Source organism: Poecilia reticulata, linkage group LG22 (assembly GCF_000633615.1).
Source record: "Poecilia reticulata strain Guanapo linkage group LG22, Guppy_female_1.0+MT, whole genome shotgun sequence".
NCBI classification, from domain to species: domain Eukaryota; kingdom Metazoa; phylum Chordata; class Actinopteri; order Cyprinodontiformes; family Poeciliidae; genus Poecilia; species Poecilia reticulata.
This window is the reverse complement of record NC_024352.1, coordinates 14,100,263-14,118,786: the sequence shown is the minus strand read 5'-3', so window position 1 is coordinate 14,118,786 and position 18,524 is coordinate 14,100,263. Positions and strand designations below refer to the sequence as shown.

The following is an 18,524-nucleotide window of genomic DNA, read 5'->3' as shown; positions in this document are numbered from 1 at the left end:
TGTCCTCTTCTAAAATGTCAATGATGCGATTGAGGAAGGGGGCCGGGGGAAGCAGTGTGATCACATTTCACTGAGGTGCCAGTCAGGTCATAATCATCTGGAGTGGCAGAGGTGATGATGTGGAGAAAATATTAGAAATGCTTGACAGAAACTCATTTTCCGTTGGTAGGTTATTTACATAGAGAGAAGATTTGGGTGTTTAAGCTGATTCAGGCTTTGTGTGGAATGTGTGTTTGTGGTGTTTTACCGTGGCAACTATCCTTTTGACGGCCGCCGCAGACAGCTCCTCGCCTTTGGGCTGCTCCACCATCGTCACCCCCAAGTATTTGAGGTGAAACACCATGCCCTCCAGCAGGGTCTCCCTCGTGTCCGTCCAGTTCTCTGGAAGCTCTGCAACAATCACACACACACGCACACAAACACACACACAGCAGTGAAACTTTTGAACACAAATAACACAACAAATAACATCACAACGAATCTCCTTTCAGACTGCAAATAAAAAGCTTTTTATGAATGAATAGCTTGATTGAGAAATTAAACATTCTGACAATTTTCCCTTGATCATTTCTGACCAGAGGTAGCCAGAAAAGACACAGAAAAACACAGGATAATCTGACTTATTTCCTGATTATTACATGAATTCGTACACAAAAAATTCCACTTTTTGGCCTGTAATGCGCCAGAAAACAGAATGCCCTGTGCTGCATTTTTTTTAATAAAGATCAGATAAAAAAAAGTTAGGGACAGAATATTTAAGCATAAATGAGAATAATATTTCCATCCCTTCAATTTCTGTTAGACTCAAAATGACTACCAATATCAAGCATATTTATTTTCTCTATGAAGTTTATACAATTGGTCAAAATTGTAACTGGCAGGTCTAAGAAATAAAAAAAAAAGTTTTCTGCATCTTTATTTAAACCCCAGTCCTAATTTGAAAAATATATATATAAACACATAACTTTGAGTAAAAAAAAAAAACAGCCAGAGGTTTTAAACACAACTAATTTTAGTTCTTCATAAAAATTTTAATTGAAGATGAGACTGAAACTGAGGCAATTTTCCCATTAAACAAAGTAATCAGGAACGCAGTTGGTCAAATGCTAATAAAAAGTCGCTGCATCGATGGTGGACACTGAGGCGGGTCTGTTAACACCAAGGTATGGCATGCTTTGATTTTTTTGCTTCTTGGATTGATCTCCAGCACTATCATCTACACATAAAATAAGATTATATCTTTTGGAAGAAGCCGTGCCTCTTAAAGTAATCTGGGGATTTGTGAAATTAAGGCCAAGTCAGTCTAAAGCCGATCTGGAAATGTCAGCTGAACCAGAAGCTCAAATATAATCTAAAAATCTGAAAGTTGTAAAAAAAAAAAAAAAAAAACAGTTGCTTGAAGTTGAGAGCGGTCAAGAGATCCAGATATGAGCTTAGAGTGATTGAATTTTTTTAAAAATTCAATTCAATGTACTTCTAAAACAATCTTACAAAACTTGTTCTGGCTAATATTTTATTAGTTTATTTAAATCAAAATTTCTACATTACGTGTATTGTTACAGTGTTCGTAGTATTTTTTGTTTTGTTTTGTTTTATCTTGGATCCCAATGAGACAACCTGAATAAATAGAAGTCAAATAAATTAATTAAATGTGGATCGCTCTGCTTTATTTTTCTGTTTTAATAAATAATTGGGACGTTAAAATAGATTGGGACCATAAACATCCTCTGACCTCCTCATACAAACACTTCAACTTTGTTTAAATCACTACTTCCTCTAATCACTCCATGTAATATGCTTAGTAAACATCATCAGAAGAACTGGGCTCTTTTAAACCATCAGAAACGCTCTCCCTACGGCTTCAGTTCATTTCCATCTTCTGAACACAACTACTCTGCAGAGACATAATTCAAAGATTCTCTAAAGCATCAAGCCAATTTAAATACGAGCACGAGTATTGGATCATGTTAGAAGCATTCTAGCGGTCCCTCGTTTGGTTTATGTGAACCTAAAAACTACTTCAACATCGCTGAGCTGAAACAAAACTAGAAACAAAAAGATGAACAAATCTAGCAGAAGCTAGAAAGAAAAAAAAAAACCTTCTTCCTTGACGCTTAGAAAAGGGTTCCCAGGATGTTGTACGAGTGAGTGTGTGTGATAGAGGGAATCCGTTTGTCAATTCAAGAAGCCCATTTAAAAACAAACACCACCGTCCGCCCGCCTGTTTGGCCTTCGGTATTCTCAAAGTGATCTGTGTGTAATATCACCACTGTCAGTAGGTTTTTATCAAAGAAGGTATTCAACACAAAGTTGATGTATTTAATGTTCGACTACTGGATAGACAGCAAGCAGGTAGAAAAGAAAAAAAAACGGGTCTTTGGTCTCTACTGTGGTGTGCTCCAGCAGTCCACCTGCTCCTTTCCCAAACAACCCCACCCTCTAATCATCTCCATCCCCGTTAAGTGCCTTGTTGCACCCTCAGTGTTTGTTCTTCTTTTCTTTCCTGCTTAATTATTAGCTCCATCTCTCAGCAGACGGTATTTTTGTCCCCCACCCCAACAATCTGCATGATGCAAACAGTTCTGCTCTTTGCAAACATAAAACCATTTGCTGTGGCCGTAAAATTGCATGATTATGGCCACCAGATTGTAGACATAGGAACTCGTTAAAATGTGGACTAACTTGTGTCGCCGTAGAGAGACGCCATTTGCTCGGTGAAATTATTTTTAGGGGCATATCTGCTGTGGTGGATCTGTTTGGACGAAGTATCTAAAAATTTGAAGAAAATTCATTTTTTCTGGCTTTTTTTACCTCAAGTTTCACTTTGTCCTTCGTTGGTATCCATTAAAATGTAACTTTAGCTAAGGAAGTTCCTTTTTTTCTATTGTTTTTCGGAGGGATGTTTGGGAGTGAGTATTACACCTGGATTTCCTATCTATATCCATTCTATTCCATTAATTCACTTTGCGTTTCATCATCTGTATTACTCTGTATCGGAAAATAAACGACATCTAGTGTCGTTTATTCCATTCAAAAACTGTCTGCCAACTAAAAATGTAACCCGTCTTGTACTACTTGTGAATATTCATGTTGCAAAGAGTCTTTATTTATTTTAAAAGCTCTCCAAATGCATTATTTATTGAGTGTGAACGCTGTCTGTCATTTAGAGTGCAGAAATCATTAGTTTTGAGGCAGCAGATTAAAACCTATAGTATCCCTCTCTTTTGAAGCCAAACCAAGCCAGCTGCACATGGGTAACAAGGTTAAAAATGGTCGAAATGGAGCCGCAACCAAACCTATACTTAAGTAATGAGTCTGACTGGGAACACCCGCTGCTGGGTCAAGGTCTTTGTGCTGGGAACAGAGCGGATTTTTCTCTGCTGCTCCTGCAGCTCCATTAAAAGGGCTCTGTAATTGAACCTGTGGCAAAGAATCACAAGCTGCCGTTCGTGTCTCCAGTAAACTCACAGAGAGGACTATAAATATCGTTTACAAGGTGGAGCCGCTTAAGACATCCAGACATTCAACACTCAAGGATAATATTTAACCTTCGGTGTTCGCAAAAACGGACAGTGAACCCTGAGTGAACTGGACATTTGCTGCTGCCGTCGGCCTGTGGAGCTCATGGGAATTTCGACAGACAGATGTGCTTTGAGAGCGCTCGGCGAGATCCGAGACGCAGCGACGACGTCGGCAGAAATGCATGGCCGAAGGAGCTTCTGCTGGTCCAGCGGGAGATCTGAGAAGCACCTGTCCATAGCAACACTTAAAGATGACCTGCAGTACACCCTGATGGAAGAGTCAAGAAAAAACAAAGAATCGCTTCTTTGCACTAATTGCTCAAATAAAGGATATGCTGAATGTGAGAGACTTTTTAAAACCCAACATGATGCCAGTTCAACTCATGAACCCGAGCTATTTTTAGCCTAGTGTGCACACCCAGCGTACCGTGCACACTATTAATCCATTTTTATACAAGGCACATTTTCATTCACATAACAGTTACCCCCCTTTCCTCCTCCCCTGTTGCAGACAGGCGCCATGGCAGCACCTCTCTGCAGCTGTGGTGATGATCAGAGCTAACTTCAAAAGGCTTCAGGGTTGCAGCTTTGGTTGGTCACCGGGAGCTGCTTGTTTGGGTGACAGAGATTAGAAATAAACCAGAGAGAGAGAACATGCGACGGATCACTGAAGCAACAAAGGTGTAGGCACATAAGCTGGTCAGCATCTTTCAAAATCATTAACATACAGAGCTGAGGAAAAAATAAAGCAGAGGAAAAAAGGGAGGAAAGTTGGGTTTATTAGAAAATCAAACGTCGTATAACTCTCACCATCTACTAGTCTCAGATTAAAACTCACGTAAAACTCTCACCAACATGATATCTAACAGGATTAGAGATGGGCAACTCAACAACACTAGAGAAAAGAAATGCAACTGGGGAAGTGTTGGTTGATTTGCATGAAAAACAGACATTGACCCAGTCAGTCTGATCTGGCTTTAAACTATTTCTTAATATCACCAAAACAATTTGGCCAAGTCAGAGTCCATTTGATAGAGAACTGAGGGAGCTAAAGATTAGAGTAATGGAAAGAAGGAATTTACACTTCTAAAGACTAAATTAAAGTAATCACCAAATATAAATAATCCTGCTACAAGTAAAGATATGTAAAAGGCATCAGAATTTATTATTATTACTATTATATTAACTGTTTTCACACAAAGCTGCAAGACTTGCAGGCCATTAATGCAATACTGCAAGGCTTTTGCAATCAGTTTTCACGTCTGTGTTTTGATGAAATTGCTAAACGGCAATGAACATGTTACATATGACGATACTTCTCTGGAAAATAGAAGATCCAAATACTGATAACAGGGTTTCCACAGCTTTCACCAACTCAATTTACCACATTTTAATACCATTATGAATGTGATTTAAGACCTGTATATTCACAGACATGTGGTAACTTTGGCCAGACAACTGATGGTGAAATTCTCCTTAATGACAGATGCAAAAAAGCTAGCTAGCGTTTAATATTACCAATATTTCCAAGGCAGATGAGTAGCTAGTTAGCGGCAACTTTAACCTTCGAGTCAAAAACGCAATGCAGATGTTTGAGTGTGACCCAAACTTTTGCCTGACAGAGTAGTCCCACGAGGAAAAGAAAATACATAGACTATACAAGATTAAATACACCTGTCGACAAGATTAAATACACCTGTCGACACAACATTTTAAGACCTGTGATGAACGTATTAAAAGGCCAAATTACTTTTAATTAATTTATGACATTTTATGGTCTTAGTTTTATATACAGTCATTTAAGACTTTCTAAGATATTTTAAGGATGCGTGGGCACCCTGGATAAACTTGTATAAACATCGAAACGGTTGAGCTGCATTACTCATTTTAGATTCCCCAATCTAGCTTTCTTTAGCCATATTTAGAATAGAAATATTCTTTGTTTTCTCACAATGGAGAAAATCCTGGTGCAACATCAGCAAATGACAGAATAAAGAATAAAATACAAAACTATAAGGGCAAAATTTAAACATAAATGCTGTGTAACTATTAGAAATTGCACACTTCAATTTAAAAAATGCAATATTAATGTGAGACTTTCACAGGAAACTTTTCTAAAAAGTCTTGAATTTAAAAGAAGATAACTCTTTTGCAAAATTATTTGTGTTATACTTTAATCATAACTCTAGTAAACGTTTTGCTATGATTATGCAACATTTTAGATGTTGTGCATAAACATGCACAAACAAATTCAAGCATAACAAAGCAACCAAGAGTAAAGTTCACCATCGATCTAAACCTGACGACTCAAGGCGAGACATTGACACAGGAAGTAAGGAAAGGAGCAAGACAATAAGACCAAAGCTGTGAAGCTCACATAATCTTGAACTAAGATCAGACTGAACAAACTTCTGATTGTCCCACATAAAAACAACAGCAAAAAGATGTTTTGGGAGGATTTAAACTCTGAATGGATGAAATGTCACTGCAACAGGTCGTTACAGTAAAAATACTTCTTCAAAAAGCAAGAAAAAAGAAAAAGTTGCCTCTGATCCTGAGTCATGATGGACGTACAGAACGTGATTAACATATTTTAAGTTCCTAAATCTTGTGGTATTTCACAACGCTTCCATTTTAAAAGCTAACTTCACTGAAGTCATACTAAAGATCCATGCGCACAAGAAAAAGGCTCAAATTTAGATAAAAACATTAAAATATTCTCATTGCAAATGTTAATGTTCTCCAATACATTAACAGATGTTGATTCTGGTTCAGGAGTGGATTAATACAAGGAAGGCAGCAGTGGCAGCCCAGGTTTTTATTATGTCGATGTGGAGAGCCTTTAGTTAGCATCTTATGAATCTATTCTAAATTCTTCCCATTACACTTTTTCCCTCCATTTTTTATTTTCCCCTGTCCAATAATAGCTTCAAATGGTACATAGTAAGTGGTCAACTGCCAAAGGTTAAAAATACCAAAACTGAAAAATACACTTCAAAATGACAAAGTCAAAGTAGTGCGTTGTGAAATGACGAGAAAAAGGTCATTAACAACGTAAAATGAAGGTCTTTCCTTTGGTGAAATTGCAAAAAATGTCAAGGTGTCAGAGACAATGCTTTCCTCCGCCGTCAAAAAGGTACTCAGTAACTGGGGCAAATTGACAGGAAGAGGTCTGGCAGACCAAAAGCCACAACTCGATGAGAGGACACACTTCTGAGAGTTTAGCAGCTTGCATGATAGGCGGTTTAACAGTGATCGCAGTAAGCAAGTCCCAAACATAAGTCCAAGTATGCCAGAAGTAATATAAGAAAACAACTTAAACTCCACTGAGCTGTTTGGGATGAACGGGACAGAAGCGTGATAGCAAAGCAACCAATCAGTTCCACACATTTCTGAGAATTTCTGCTACAGATATGGAAATTCATTTTTGATGAGCTTCTTTTTGATGCTACAAGAGATTCAGGGAGGCGAGACAGTGCAGAGGTCTTGGGATTTATAATCAAAGGGATCTTAGAGTAGAGACTGTGCAGAATTACGGAGAAAAAAAGGACTGCAACACGTTGTAGTTTTGGTGGATGTTTTTGTCAAAACCAAAAATGGAGAATCTTCTTATCAAATTAGGAAGGTTTGATAAAGAAAGGTTCAGAGAGGATCGCAATCGGCTTTTCTTGTCAACAGACAGTGACAGTAATGAGGAAGGAATATGTTTAGTGAGACCAGATAGTGGGGGGAAAGAACAATTGTGAATGATTTGTAAAGAACAGAGTAGGAAAGATGCAAAACAGTCAAAAAAAAGAAGAAGAGAAAAATGAAGAAAATCAAAAAGCACCCAATACACACACTCTCAGCAAAACTAATAAGAGAGTTGGGGAGAAGCAACAGTTAAATTACTGTAAGAACAGCAGGAGCTTTCTGCTGTGCCGTAAACTCTCTAACATGCTGTTAGTGTTAGACTGGAGGAGAGCAAGCGAGCAGTGATAAAGGCATTTAAAACTAAAGTCATAAATCAGAGCAACTATGACGGATCCATGGTTTCATCACAGCAGTCTTTTCCACTCAAGTGTGTTTGGATACTAGAAAATGGTTGTGCCTCTCTCTTAAGCAACATGGTCGTGTAACTGAGAACAAAAGAGAAGGAAAGATTAAATACGTCCCTCATCTTAACCGTTTGCGACATTCATCTCCACACTAAACAAAACCCAGAAACGCCAAAATAAAGGACTTTTAGTTTGACTGACTGCAACCCAGCAAGACTTCACAATAATTAGGTATGAGTCAATGTTCCCACAGGAACTGGGAAAATACCTTTACATCCTTGTTCTTCACGTCCTCCAAGAGGTGAGAAGACGAGAAAAACTGCAACCGTCAAACACAGTTAGTCATAACTTAATCATTTAGAGCTGTACTGGCTGGAGATGGAAAAGAGTAGCCAAAGTAGCAGAACTGCAGGTCCAGTAGGATCTGCACACATCGAGTAATCAGCTGGTGAACATAATCGGATGATTGTTAACTCGATGAGCCAGTAGGGAACATCAAATATCCCATGTTTTCTAAACAGCAAAGTCACGTTAGTTTCTAACACCCTTCAGTATGGCAGCTGTCGCTGAAGGACGAAAATTAAAGTTAACCTCTTTCGGTACCAGAAAGACATTTAAAATGAACTCGGATGGTATGTCATATCCCAGAAATACGCAAAGACTGGCATTTGTTTTTAAAATATTAATGAAAGCTTATTTAAGAGAGACTTATCTCTCACACATTGCGACGTCGCCTCTGCTCCTAATGAAGGCTCCGTGGCAAGAAGGCTAGAACGCCATACATTCACTTACATTTTAAAACTTTAAATCACTATGGCACATTAAATATGGCATTTTATCATCCTTTATGTTTTTTTGCAAATGCAGCTTCATTTGTGCAAACATTGTTTTAATTTAGAAGTTATTTTTAAAACATTGTCAATCAAGAAATACATGCTGTTTGAGAATGCATTTGCAGAATGAGAACAGTGGGAATTTTCAATGCTAATGCATTTAATGAACAGGCAGCCTGCTGTAAGTAAAGAAGACCCTCAGCATAACAAAGCAATCTGAAGAGAGCCTTCAGGCTCTGAGAGCTCTCCACCCAACTTATCGTGTGATGTGAGCAAATTTCACTGGACTCATCTGAACCCACTCAATTTCAAACAGTCAATGACCCACTGATGTTCTGGTTTTGCTGGCTAACTACAGCCAACTTGCATACTTTCTCCTGAACACAGCGGAAAATGAAATATTCAGACTTGTTCAAAAAAAAAAAAATCCTTGTCTGGGACCAAAGAGCTGAACACGTACACTAGTCTGGAACGGAACAGGGTCATGATTTTTTTTTCTTGGTTTGGAGATGTGCGTCACCCTGGGAAACTGGGAGAAGCATGTGTTTTCTGGCTGCTTTTTACACGGTCTCCTCAGAGGTTTGGTGTTTAACTGTGGGCAAAGGTACCACAACAACTCACGGCTCTTAAAGCAGTGAGTCTGTCAATGTCAGTCTGAGGCAGCTTGCCATTTAAAGCAACCCTAAAAGCCAATATTAGGTAGTTGTCTGTATTTTTGCCTTTAAATAAATCAAGTAAAAGGACCAGCAAACAGTACATTAAGTTGCTCCATTTCACAAAACCTTTGCTTATCTTTACTTATTTTTAATATTTATAACATTTATTTCGCTGTTGACATTTTTACCTTTACTAGAAAGGAAGAAAATAAGAGCTTGAACATAGAATGAATCAAAAAGCTGTTGAAAAGAGGAAATGGTCCCAGTCTTTGGTTAATAACTGTTGATTGTTCCATCGCAAGAGGAAAACTGGCTTCTGCTCTGAGTCCAATTGAGCCAAAGAAAACCTATTTTCAGCCATTTTCAATTTATATATTTTCTAATGTGAGAAGAAGAGCCAACAGGATTAAACTGTCCAAGAATCATTTTTAGCACCAATGTTCAGAGGAAACTGTTCAACTGTTGATGCATATTTAGGAAAAACAAACCCTTTAATAGGTGTGGCTCGTTTATGAGCCCAGACTTTATTAGTTTATAGCTCAGAAGAATAACACACATCCGCCTTTATCATCACAGATCATAACTGCATGTAGACACAGCTGGTTTAGGCCTTTTTGATGGATTTTCTACATTCACATTAAAAACTTAATGTATCCCACTTAGTTTGAAACCGCTTAAGTATTCAGATGTGTTGCCACTGAGGCCTGGAAGGAGACCCAAACTTCACAAAAGAAGGATAGTCAGGACAAGCTAGGACACGTCAAAGCTAATTATCAAAAATCACTTACAATTAGGGCAGCGTTTAACAATTATTTTAATAATCAATTAGTGTACTGAGTGTTATGATGGTTAATCAGATTACACAAAATTCTGCAGTCTGCATACTTTTCATTGGACCACATGTCATGTCATGTCATGGCTTGAAATGTAATAACAGCATTCCTTTAGTGAATGTTTGATTACTTGTAGCAAAAGATGCATTTAACATACTTCCAATATCAACATGTGAAAAGCTCTGCACTTTCTGCCTCATCATAAGCGGTGTCCATGCAGGGAGAAAAGTAGCATCTGGATGACGAATATATTCCAGTTATTTCTTGTTAAACTTCATTTCTTTCTTATCTTGGCCTATTTGGGCCTTCAACTGCAATGCTTGAGGTGATATGAACTTAAACCAATAAGGAGAAAGCCTGTTTAAGAATTAGATTCCTATCAGCACACTTTGGACTAATTTAGAAACTGCTGACTCAGAAGACAGAAGATGCCTGGAGGAATGCACCAACACTTGCCTTTAGCCTAAGAGGAGAGATATCCACATCCCTTCAGCACCAAAAAAAAGAAAGAAAAAAAAAGAATCAAAGCTTTGAAAGAAAGTTAGATGCTTTGTGTATGAAGAGAAAAAGTTATTGTCTAAAGAAAGAGTTTGGCTTCTCAGCCTGATGCTAACACAGATCCATAATTTTAATTTCAGTGGAAAGTGTTTTGCATGTCATTGGAAGGTCAGGGGTAAAGTTCCCTACGCATGGCTTTAATATGCGTCAGCTTCCATCATTATAACAGAAGACACATCCTGTCCTAAATATCAATGTTATATTGACCCAAAGACAAGGAGGATGGGTTGCAGCCGTTGAGATGTAATTTGAAGACCCTTCAAATTAATTTCAGAAGGGTGAGGGAAGGGATTTAGCAGAGGATAAGTCACCGAGACATGTGTCTTTCAGTATCGGCTAAATCCACTCAAAGAAGGAAAGTGAGTGGAGGGAACGAGGAAGATGACTGGTCATAGCAGTCAGGGGATTAGGGCTCATGACCAGCTGAGTTCAGAATGTACTCCCAACAAGAATCTGGGTTATGAAACTGATCCTCAACACGCTCCGCTGGCAGGCTTGCCAAACAGGAGGGGCTGGGCTGTGACGACTCTGATGAAGCACAAAATCAGAATGCATTCTCTCAACAAGGGCAGGAAACGGATCTTATTTTTAAAACAGAAACATTAACCAGCCCGGGGTTGTTGTTTTTTTCAATCCGATCTACGAGAGGCAGGAAGAACTGGTGGAAAACGAAGTGATAATTAGAGTCATTCAACATTGACCAGAATAGGACAGCCACCTCAGGGCCGTTAATAATCAATAGGCTGCAGGCAGAGTTGGCTTCATCAGTCGATTGACATCAGATCACTCTGTTAGCCAACTGGCATTTCACGTCATTGTTATATTTTAAGCCAAGATTCCAAGAACAGCTGATAGAAAGTCACTTTAAATATCCTGACACAGAGATACACCGTTAGCAACAGATGAAGTAGATATGAAACCAGTGATGATGCCCTGGGACTCATTAAGCAAATTGTTTCTAGTATCAAAGGTCATAAGATTCCATATTTATGTCCCCATAGTTTTCCAGAATGAAATCTCCAGTTCTCGTATGCCAAGTTTTCCCATCACAGGGCGACACAGAAACGCACAGAAGCTAAATGCCGCCTCTTCTTATTTGCTTCTGGCCCTGGGAACACAAAGTAAATAGGTCTCTGTTGACCTGCGGGCTCTATTGGTTCATACCTACCAGCAACTCTCCCACTTTTAGACCAGAAACCGCTCAGAGTTTTGTAGACCATCAACCAGATTTTAAGGTCTACACTTTTCCGAACTGGGAGCCACTGCAGAGATTTAAGGTTTGGTGTGACATGTCACAACGAGTCTTCCTGGGTTTGAAAATATACTGCATCTGTCTGTAGAAAAAGTGAAAAACTTAAAAATAAACTAAGGCAGCAAAGTGATGCTGTAGTTCGCCACAAACACACCAGCATCAACGATGTGCTTCGGTCTGATGAGATTAAAAATTAGCTTCCTAGCAAGCAAATATTTTAGGTCAGTGTACAAAATATGTGGGAAAGCACCCATACACATAGTTAATTTATTGCAGAATTATTTGGGAACATCGTCACCCATCTGTTTGCTGGTGAAGATAGTCAAATAGTGAATATTTCCCTGGATTAACCAGTTGACAGAAAGGAGCCCAGATCTACCATATGTTCGTGTACTAATCTTCTCATTCATGCTTGTGTGCATCTTTATGCAACTTCTGCTGGCCAAAAAAACATACAGATTAAGGAAAGGAAGAGAAATCTTGCAGAAAAAGAAAAAAAAAATCTCAGATTCTCATGAGCCTTGTATACAAGATTAGTTCAATATATAAGTCAGTGGGCTTTTCTCCAACTTCTTGACTACTATAGAGAGGGTTTCACCTAAATTATTCCGATCAAGGTTTGGGTAGAGGAATGGGCGCTACTTTAATAGAAACAACCTCAGGATAGAACCAGTTTGTTGAACAAAAACACCCAGAAGATCCATGACATCCAATCAACGCACACCAACATCTTATAACGACGACTGACTCTGCAGGAAACATACAGTTTAACCTCTTTGATTTGAACGCCTCTAAAGGAAGAATGTATAAATCTGTATTACAATAAGTCACCAACACTATGACCACTTCCAGGCTGCATTCACATTATTATTAGTAATAGCAGTCAGGGTTTCTGTAAGTTTCACCAACACAAATGTAAAACTTCTTAAGACCATTAATAAAGAAATTTAAGACTGATATCACAGCAGAAATGTAGAAAAGAACATTTTATTTTTATAGCGTCAATGGTTACGCTTTTTAGCTCAGAATGAATGCAGCTTTGTACGAGTTGGCAATAGAGCCAATGGCGAAGATAAATGTCGTCCAACCAAAAGGCAATAAAATTTACACTTTACCTAAGATAGATGCAGAAAAAAGCTAGCTATGTAGCCAAGTAGGGCATATTAGTAGTACATAAGCTGGGTATGACTCAAACATTTGTCTGACAAAAAAGTCCCACAAGAAAAAAAAGCTCCGTACGACATTAAATAGTCCCACCATGACAAAATTTACGACCTGTGATTGACATAAGTCCAACTTACATTTTTTAATGAGTTTAAGATTTTTAAGGCCTAATTTTGACTTTAAGGAATTTAAGACTGTTTTGTTTAGTTCTCTTCTGTTTTAATTCCTTCTACTGACCAGGATCTCCTGACAATGAAGCCGATAAACTCGGTGAGCATATGCCTCAACATATGGCTAAAGAAGATTACATCAATTATTTCTCACCATGAAAGAGATCTGGTGAACCAGTCTGCTCTCTGCCAAGTTTACTAGAGGAAAGAATGTATAAAAGCAGAGCACATCAAAGATGCTCTTACTATTACTTTGGATATTCCTTTTTTTTTTAAAGTGTTTCTTCCTTTTGGATCACATTTAAAAGAAACAAAGTTTCCAGACTCCACAAGCCAAATTCAACACGACACAGAGATTAGCTGCTTGCCTCATATAATTACAACTGAGTACCCTGGCTCTTATTATAAATGCACTAAAATAACTATTATGACATTTTGGAGTGTTATGTTTTGGCAGCTGTGTCAGCTGGAACCAGAAGAAGCTAAACATCCATTTTCCCCTCACTGGATTAAAACTGCCCTTCAGGAAAAACAGTGACAAAGCAGGATTGTGCCGCCCCATCTCCACATGACACCATCGCTGGCTCCCCACACACACACACACACACACAGGCAGCAGCACACTGAAACACAGTAACCAACAGTGCTGTAAATCAGTAGGGATTTTACTACACCATAAAGGAATCCTGCAGGAAGCAATCTCCATTACAACATGGCAGATAACCCCCCTACCCCCCATCACCCACATTGGGTGACTTTGTACAAGGGACACAGGACTGACCGCCCACACTGCAAGGCCAAACAGGTTCTAATAGAAAATACATAACAAACATGAAACACAAAGAAATATTTCTTTTTCCTTTTTATTCCTGCTCCTGATATATTAAAGATCACAGAAAAAAGTAACCAAAAGGCTCATGGGAAAAATGGAGGAGGTGTAGAGATTCACTGCTCGGGTGGGAGAATCTTTTCAGAGGACAACTATCAGTATAAATAGCAGGAAGGAAATCATCATCAAGGTATTATTTAACGCAAACCCAACGTAATCCTCTGGCGGTGCCATCTGAATACTGAGAAAAATATAAGTTAGTTGCAACTTTGATCTCTGGAAACAGCAAGGCTTGTTAACAAGGTTAGACCAAAAATGTGCACTGATAAGCTGCTGCTTCAACATTTTATCAGTGCACAGTGGTATTTTCAACATCACCAAAAATACCACTGTGTGACTTGGAAAGAATGAAAATATTGTTTCTCTTCCATGTAAACAGAGATTTTCTGCCTACCGCCACTGGAAAGTTAAACACAACTGTAATCTAAAAATGATACTAAAGACAAAAAACATTTTCCCACTTATGAAAAAAAAAGGATAACTATTCTATGTCAGTTCAGTAGATGGTCTTAAACAAACAGGAGAATGATCCAAAGTAAGAGCCAAAAGAAAGAAAAACAAATCACCACTCTTAATTTAAACAATGAGGAAAAATTGTAATGACCATAGTACTAAGCAATGCTAACAATCGGGAAAATTTGGAATGCATGACATATCTGTATTAAAGCATGTTAGTCGATTTTTAACATATCGCTACCAATCTAATAAGAAAAACTGGATCAATATTAATAACATGTTTATTTCCGTCTTGTTAAATGTGTGTGTGTTTTGGAAAGGGGAGAAGGTCATATGTTGCTTGTTTGAGCATGTGACAAGACTGTGGGTTGTTTAAAAAGGATAGTGTATTAATATCAGTTAATCGGTCATAAAAGTAATACTATTTTTTTCTATATTGGTGCATCACTAACAGTGGCAGCATCATGCTGTGTGTATTCTGCCCTTCACCAGGGACACTTGGGGAAAATATAAAGATGCCAAAAAAGCAAAAAGCTTGACTGAGGCATCAGAATTAAGCTTTTCTTAATTCTTTAGATCTTAGATTTGATGCACCTTTAAAATAATGCAATCCAAAGCAGAGGGGAGGGAAATAAATCCTAAATCCAAAACTGGGTTGCATGCAGAAGTCAGGATCCACTTCAGGAGTCTGACAACGTGCTGAGAGAGACTGGCTGTCGTTTATTTACAACACAGTGGAGCCTGTAATTACATTGCAACAGTCAAAAAGAAAAAAAAAAGAGGAAGATCGAGAGCTCATTGATTACAGGACAGGAGCAGGAACATCAGATTAATGTGCGATATGAATGATTGACACAATCTGCTTAAATGTCAACACCTTTAGCTGCTGACAGTATGCAGAGTCATGGCACACACATCCAGATCAGGATGAGATCCCAGCACTGCATCCCTCTCACCTGGACCAAAACAAAGCATCAGCTGCGCTCTGCAACACACCAAGCAGCGAATTGCTCTTTTGTCTGGGAATTAAAAGATGAGAGGGACAGTGAAACACTGGCCGTGGTGGGCATCCCCTCTTTGTGGAGATAAACAAATGAGACCAGGGTGCGTGTGAAACCCCACGCCAGTATTTAGAAAGGTTAAAGTCAAATATACCACAGGAGAAAACCCTGATGGTTCAGTCGACCATAAACGGGTCAGAAATGTTCTAAATTTGAAGGATTTACCACCGGTCCTTCTGGCAGCCTCGTGTTTTTTGTTTCACATCGAGTATCTCCATAGCAACAGGGCTGCCACGAAGGCGAGCACATTTCTCCCTCAGTGTGGCTCACAAGTCTGAATCAAGGGAGGCAGGAGCTCCCCGCTGAGCCTCTGTTAAACACTACCAACCTGACGTGACGGGAAAACTGCAGGATTTCCTACAACTTTGGTGCGTCCCTCAGCCCCGTCTGGGGTTACAGGCGACTTGTGGAGTTCAGGGAGAAGCTGCAAAGCAAGTCAGCTTTGCGATTAAGTGTCAAGTTCATGTTTCCTGAAGTACATCTCTGCTCTGGTGGGCTTGTAACTCACACGCCTCCCCTTCGCGCTGCGAATCATTTTAAAGCCGACAACTGAAGTTGTGAGAGAAAACACACATCCTAGCATGGTTACGGCGCCTGCTAGCGCTAACGTACAAATCATTGTAACACGTTGAGCAACACTTACTTTTATGTCTGCCCGATCCCCACGACTGTTTAGCAATGCTCGGGCTCCGTATAATTGCCCTTCCAGCGGATTTCAAAGCGTCCATATCTTAAAACACAAGTGGGGCGAAGAGCCCACCGAGCGCGTGTCCGTCTTATCGGCTCTCCTCCCTTGATTTTAAAAGCCACTCACAACGTCCAAACTTTTTAAAATATCAATATTCGGCTGTTTTCTTCTCCACTTCGCTCAGCTCAGCTTCACTCGACGGTGGATTATCATGCTCGTCCCCTGGGCGGTGTTATGTATGCAAATTAGCCGGATAACGTGCGGGAGCTACGCCCGCTTTGTGGTGTTACGCAAGCGGTTGTAGCGGCAGCGGCAGAAGCGGCAGTCGCGGTGTGACTGTAGTTATGACTCGCTGCGAAGGCTTCGGTACGGTTCTGCTCCCACCCAGTGTCTCCTGAGACAAATGAGCCAAACAGGTTGGTTTCCTCAGGTCCTAGAGACGTCACCGCGTACGTCGTAAATGTAGTTGCCTCACCTCCGCAGGTGGATTCGAAACCTAAGGTGAAGCTGGTAGGTGCGGTGAGAAGCAGGGAAGAAGAGCTGGGTGGGAAAACTACATTAATGTGCTATAATATGGTAGGCAAGAATTTTGGATGTGTGTACTGCTGGTATGTTTGATGATATTGCAATGAGCTACTGGGTCTCTAAGGTAGAAAGCTTTCTTGCCATCCTTCTGCCACAAATTTTCTATCAGATTATTTGTACAACTCCAGAACATGTTGATACAACTGTAGGATTACTTAAAGAAACATTTTGAGCACACCCATTTTTAATATGTAGGTCAGGTGTTTGGAGCTTTGAAGATTTCATCTGCAATGTATCGGGTTATTATAGTTTTAGTGATTTCATAAAATGATATTGTAGGGCAAAGATAGATTAATATGATGCAATTTTTCTTATAAACATCCTCTTAAAACAGCCTTTGGAGAACAGGAAGGACAATCTGGAAACCATATCTTTGAACAAATGTTATTTCACACTTCCTTGAGTATGGTTAACAGTAAATGTGTTTAGAGGACAGAAATGACTGAGTATTACTCAACTTCCAAATGCCGTGAAAGTATTACCACTAAGTATAAATTCTCCTTAACTTCAAACCAAAATAAGCTAAAGATGCACATTTATAGTTATGTCTTATACATATTTAGAAATGTTTCCATTCTATTGGACTTTCCTCTGATACTCATGCCGTCTTCGGCTTCTTACCAAAAATATTTCAGTTGATACCAATCTACCATACTGCATTACTCTGAGCTTACATCATTAACCTTTAAACAAAAACCACTCAGGAGAAAGGCTTGTAAAAAAAGATCCAGCTAAACCAGACTTCACATCAGATGACAAGCTCAGAGACATAAGTTCAGGGGGTTAAGATGTTCCTGGGGACACATTATGCAACATTAGGGATAACAACAGATTGGATCTTGGCAAGAAGTGACCTTTCTTGCTTTCCCATCTAATATAATCAGATCTGAAACCATGAGTATCCAAAACAATTTAAAGAGCTAGTTATTCTGCTTGGTCATATAGTTTTAGTGAAGTGCTGCTGCTGCTTTTCAGCCGGCTGCAGACTCAGAGACCAGTGAAGTGTGGAAAATTATGCCTTGGATTTTGGAGCAACAGCCGGGGGTAAAAATTATAGAGGTGTACGTGAGCAGGTTTACCAACTTGCAACATCTCCAATTCTTCCGTGAGTTGCAGCTGAAAACATGTTTGTACTAATGCACAGATTTACCCGGCTTTCTCGATTTTCTGATAATTCCTTTAAGCTACCATTTAGATCCTCTTGTTTTAATATTTGTTAATAGATTTGTAACAAAGCATCACAAATCACCAGCATAAAGTGAGTCAAATGCTTCACATTTGTTAAAGCGTGATTAAGAGGGAAGGAATGAGGAATTTCGCCATCAGTTTTCTCGTTGCGCCGGTTTATCAGGTGTGCTTCAGCATGGCTGGAACATGGCAGAATGCTGAGCAGAGGGCTTCCTTCATGCATTGTTCTAGTTAGGAAGAGGCTCCTTATCCTCGAGAAAGGGGAAAAAAAATGAGCTGGAGGAATTATCACTTAGATCAAAATCTCTCAGTAATAAATGTCTCGTCTTTTCACAACATAGCTCGGAATAAAATCAAACACTCAAAATCTAAATATGAAACGTAAAAAATGCAGGACTATGAGGTTAAAAGAAAAACATATTCATGTTTTCCAAGGCCCTAATCTACCCACCAAACCTGTCACAGCTGTAGTCACAATGCACTAAATAGTTGTGCTCAGTAGCACTCATGAATATTTTATTCTTTTTTTTTCCTTTGGTCACAGCTAAATTGGATTTTATGGTCTTAAAAATATAGAATAATGGGTCTAGTCAGAGTTAACAAGATCCTGTGTGGACAGTTAATCTGTTTTGA

General features: G+C 39.1%; 1 protein-coding gene across 2 annotated transcripts in view; it reads right to left on the bottom strand.

Annotated features, from left to right (window-relative positions):
* ldlrap1b (low density lipoprotein receptor adaptor protein 1b) overlaps positions 1-16,454 on the bottom strand; it is a 33,069-nt gene extending 16,615 nt beyond the window's left edge. The window contains exons 1-2 of one of the 2 annotated variants that reach the window (XM_008399613.2): positions 16,074-16,454; positions 248-390 (exon numbers count right to left, since the gene is read on the bottom strand). In XM_008399613.2, coding sequence (XP_008397835.1) covers positions 248-390; positions 16,074-16,158 — 228 coding nt within the window. In that variant the 5' untranslated portion in view covers positions 16,159-16,454. The remainder of the gene's footprint in view (positions 1-247; positions 391-16,073) is intronic. The other variant, XM_008399612.2, reaches the window with a different exon arrangement.
* Between the last annotated feature and the right edge of the window lie 2,070 nt (positions 16,455-18,524).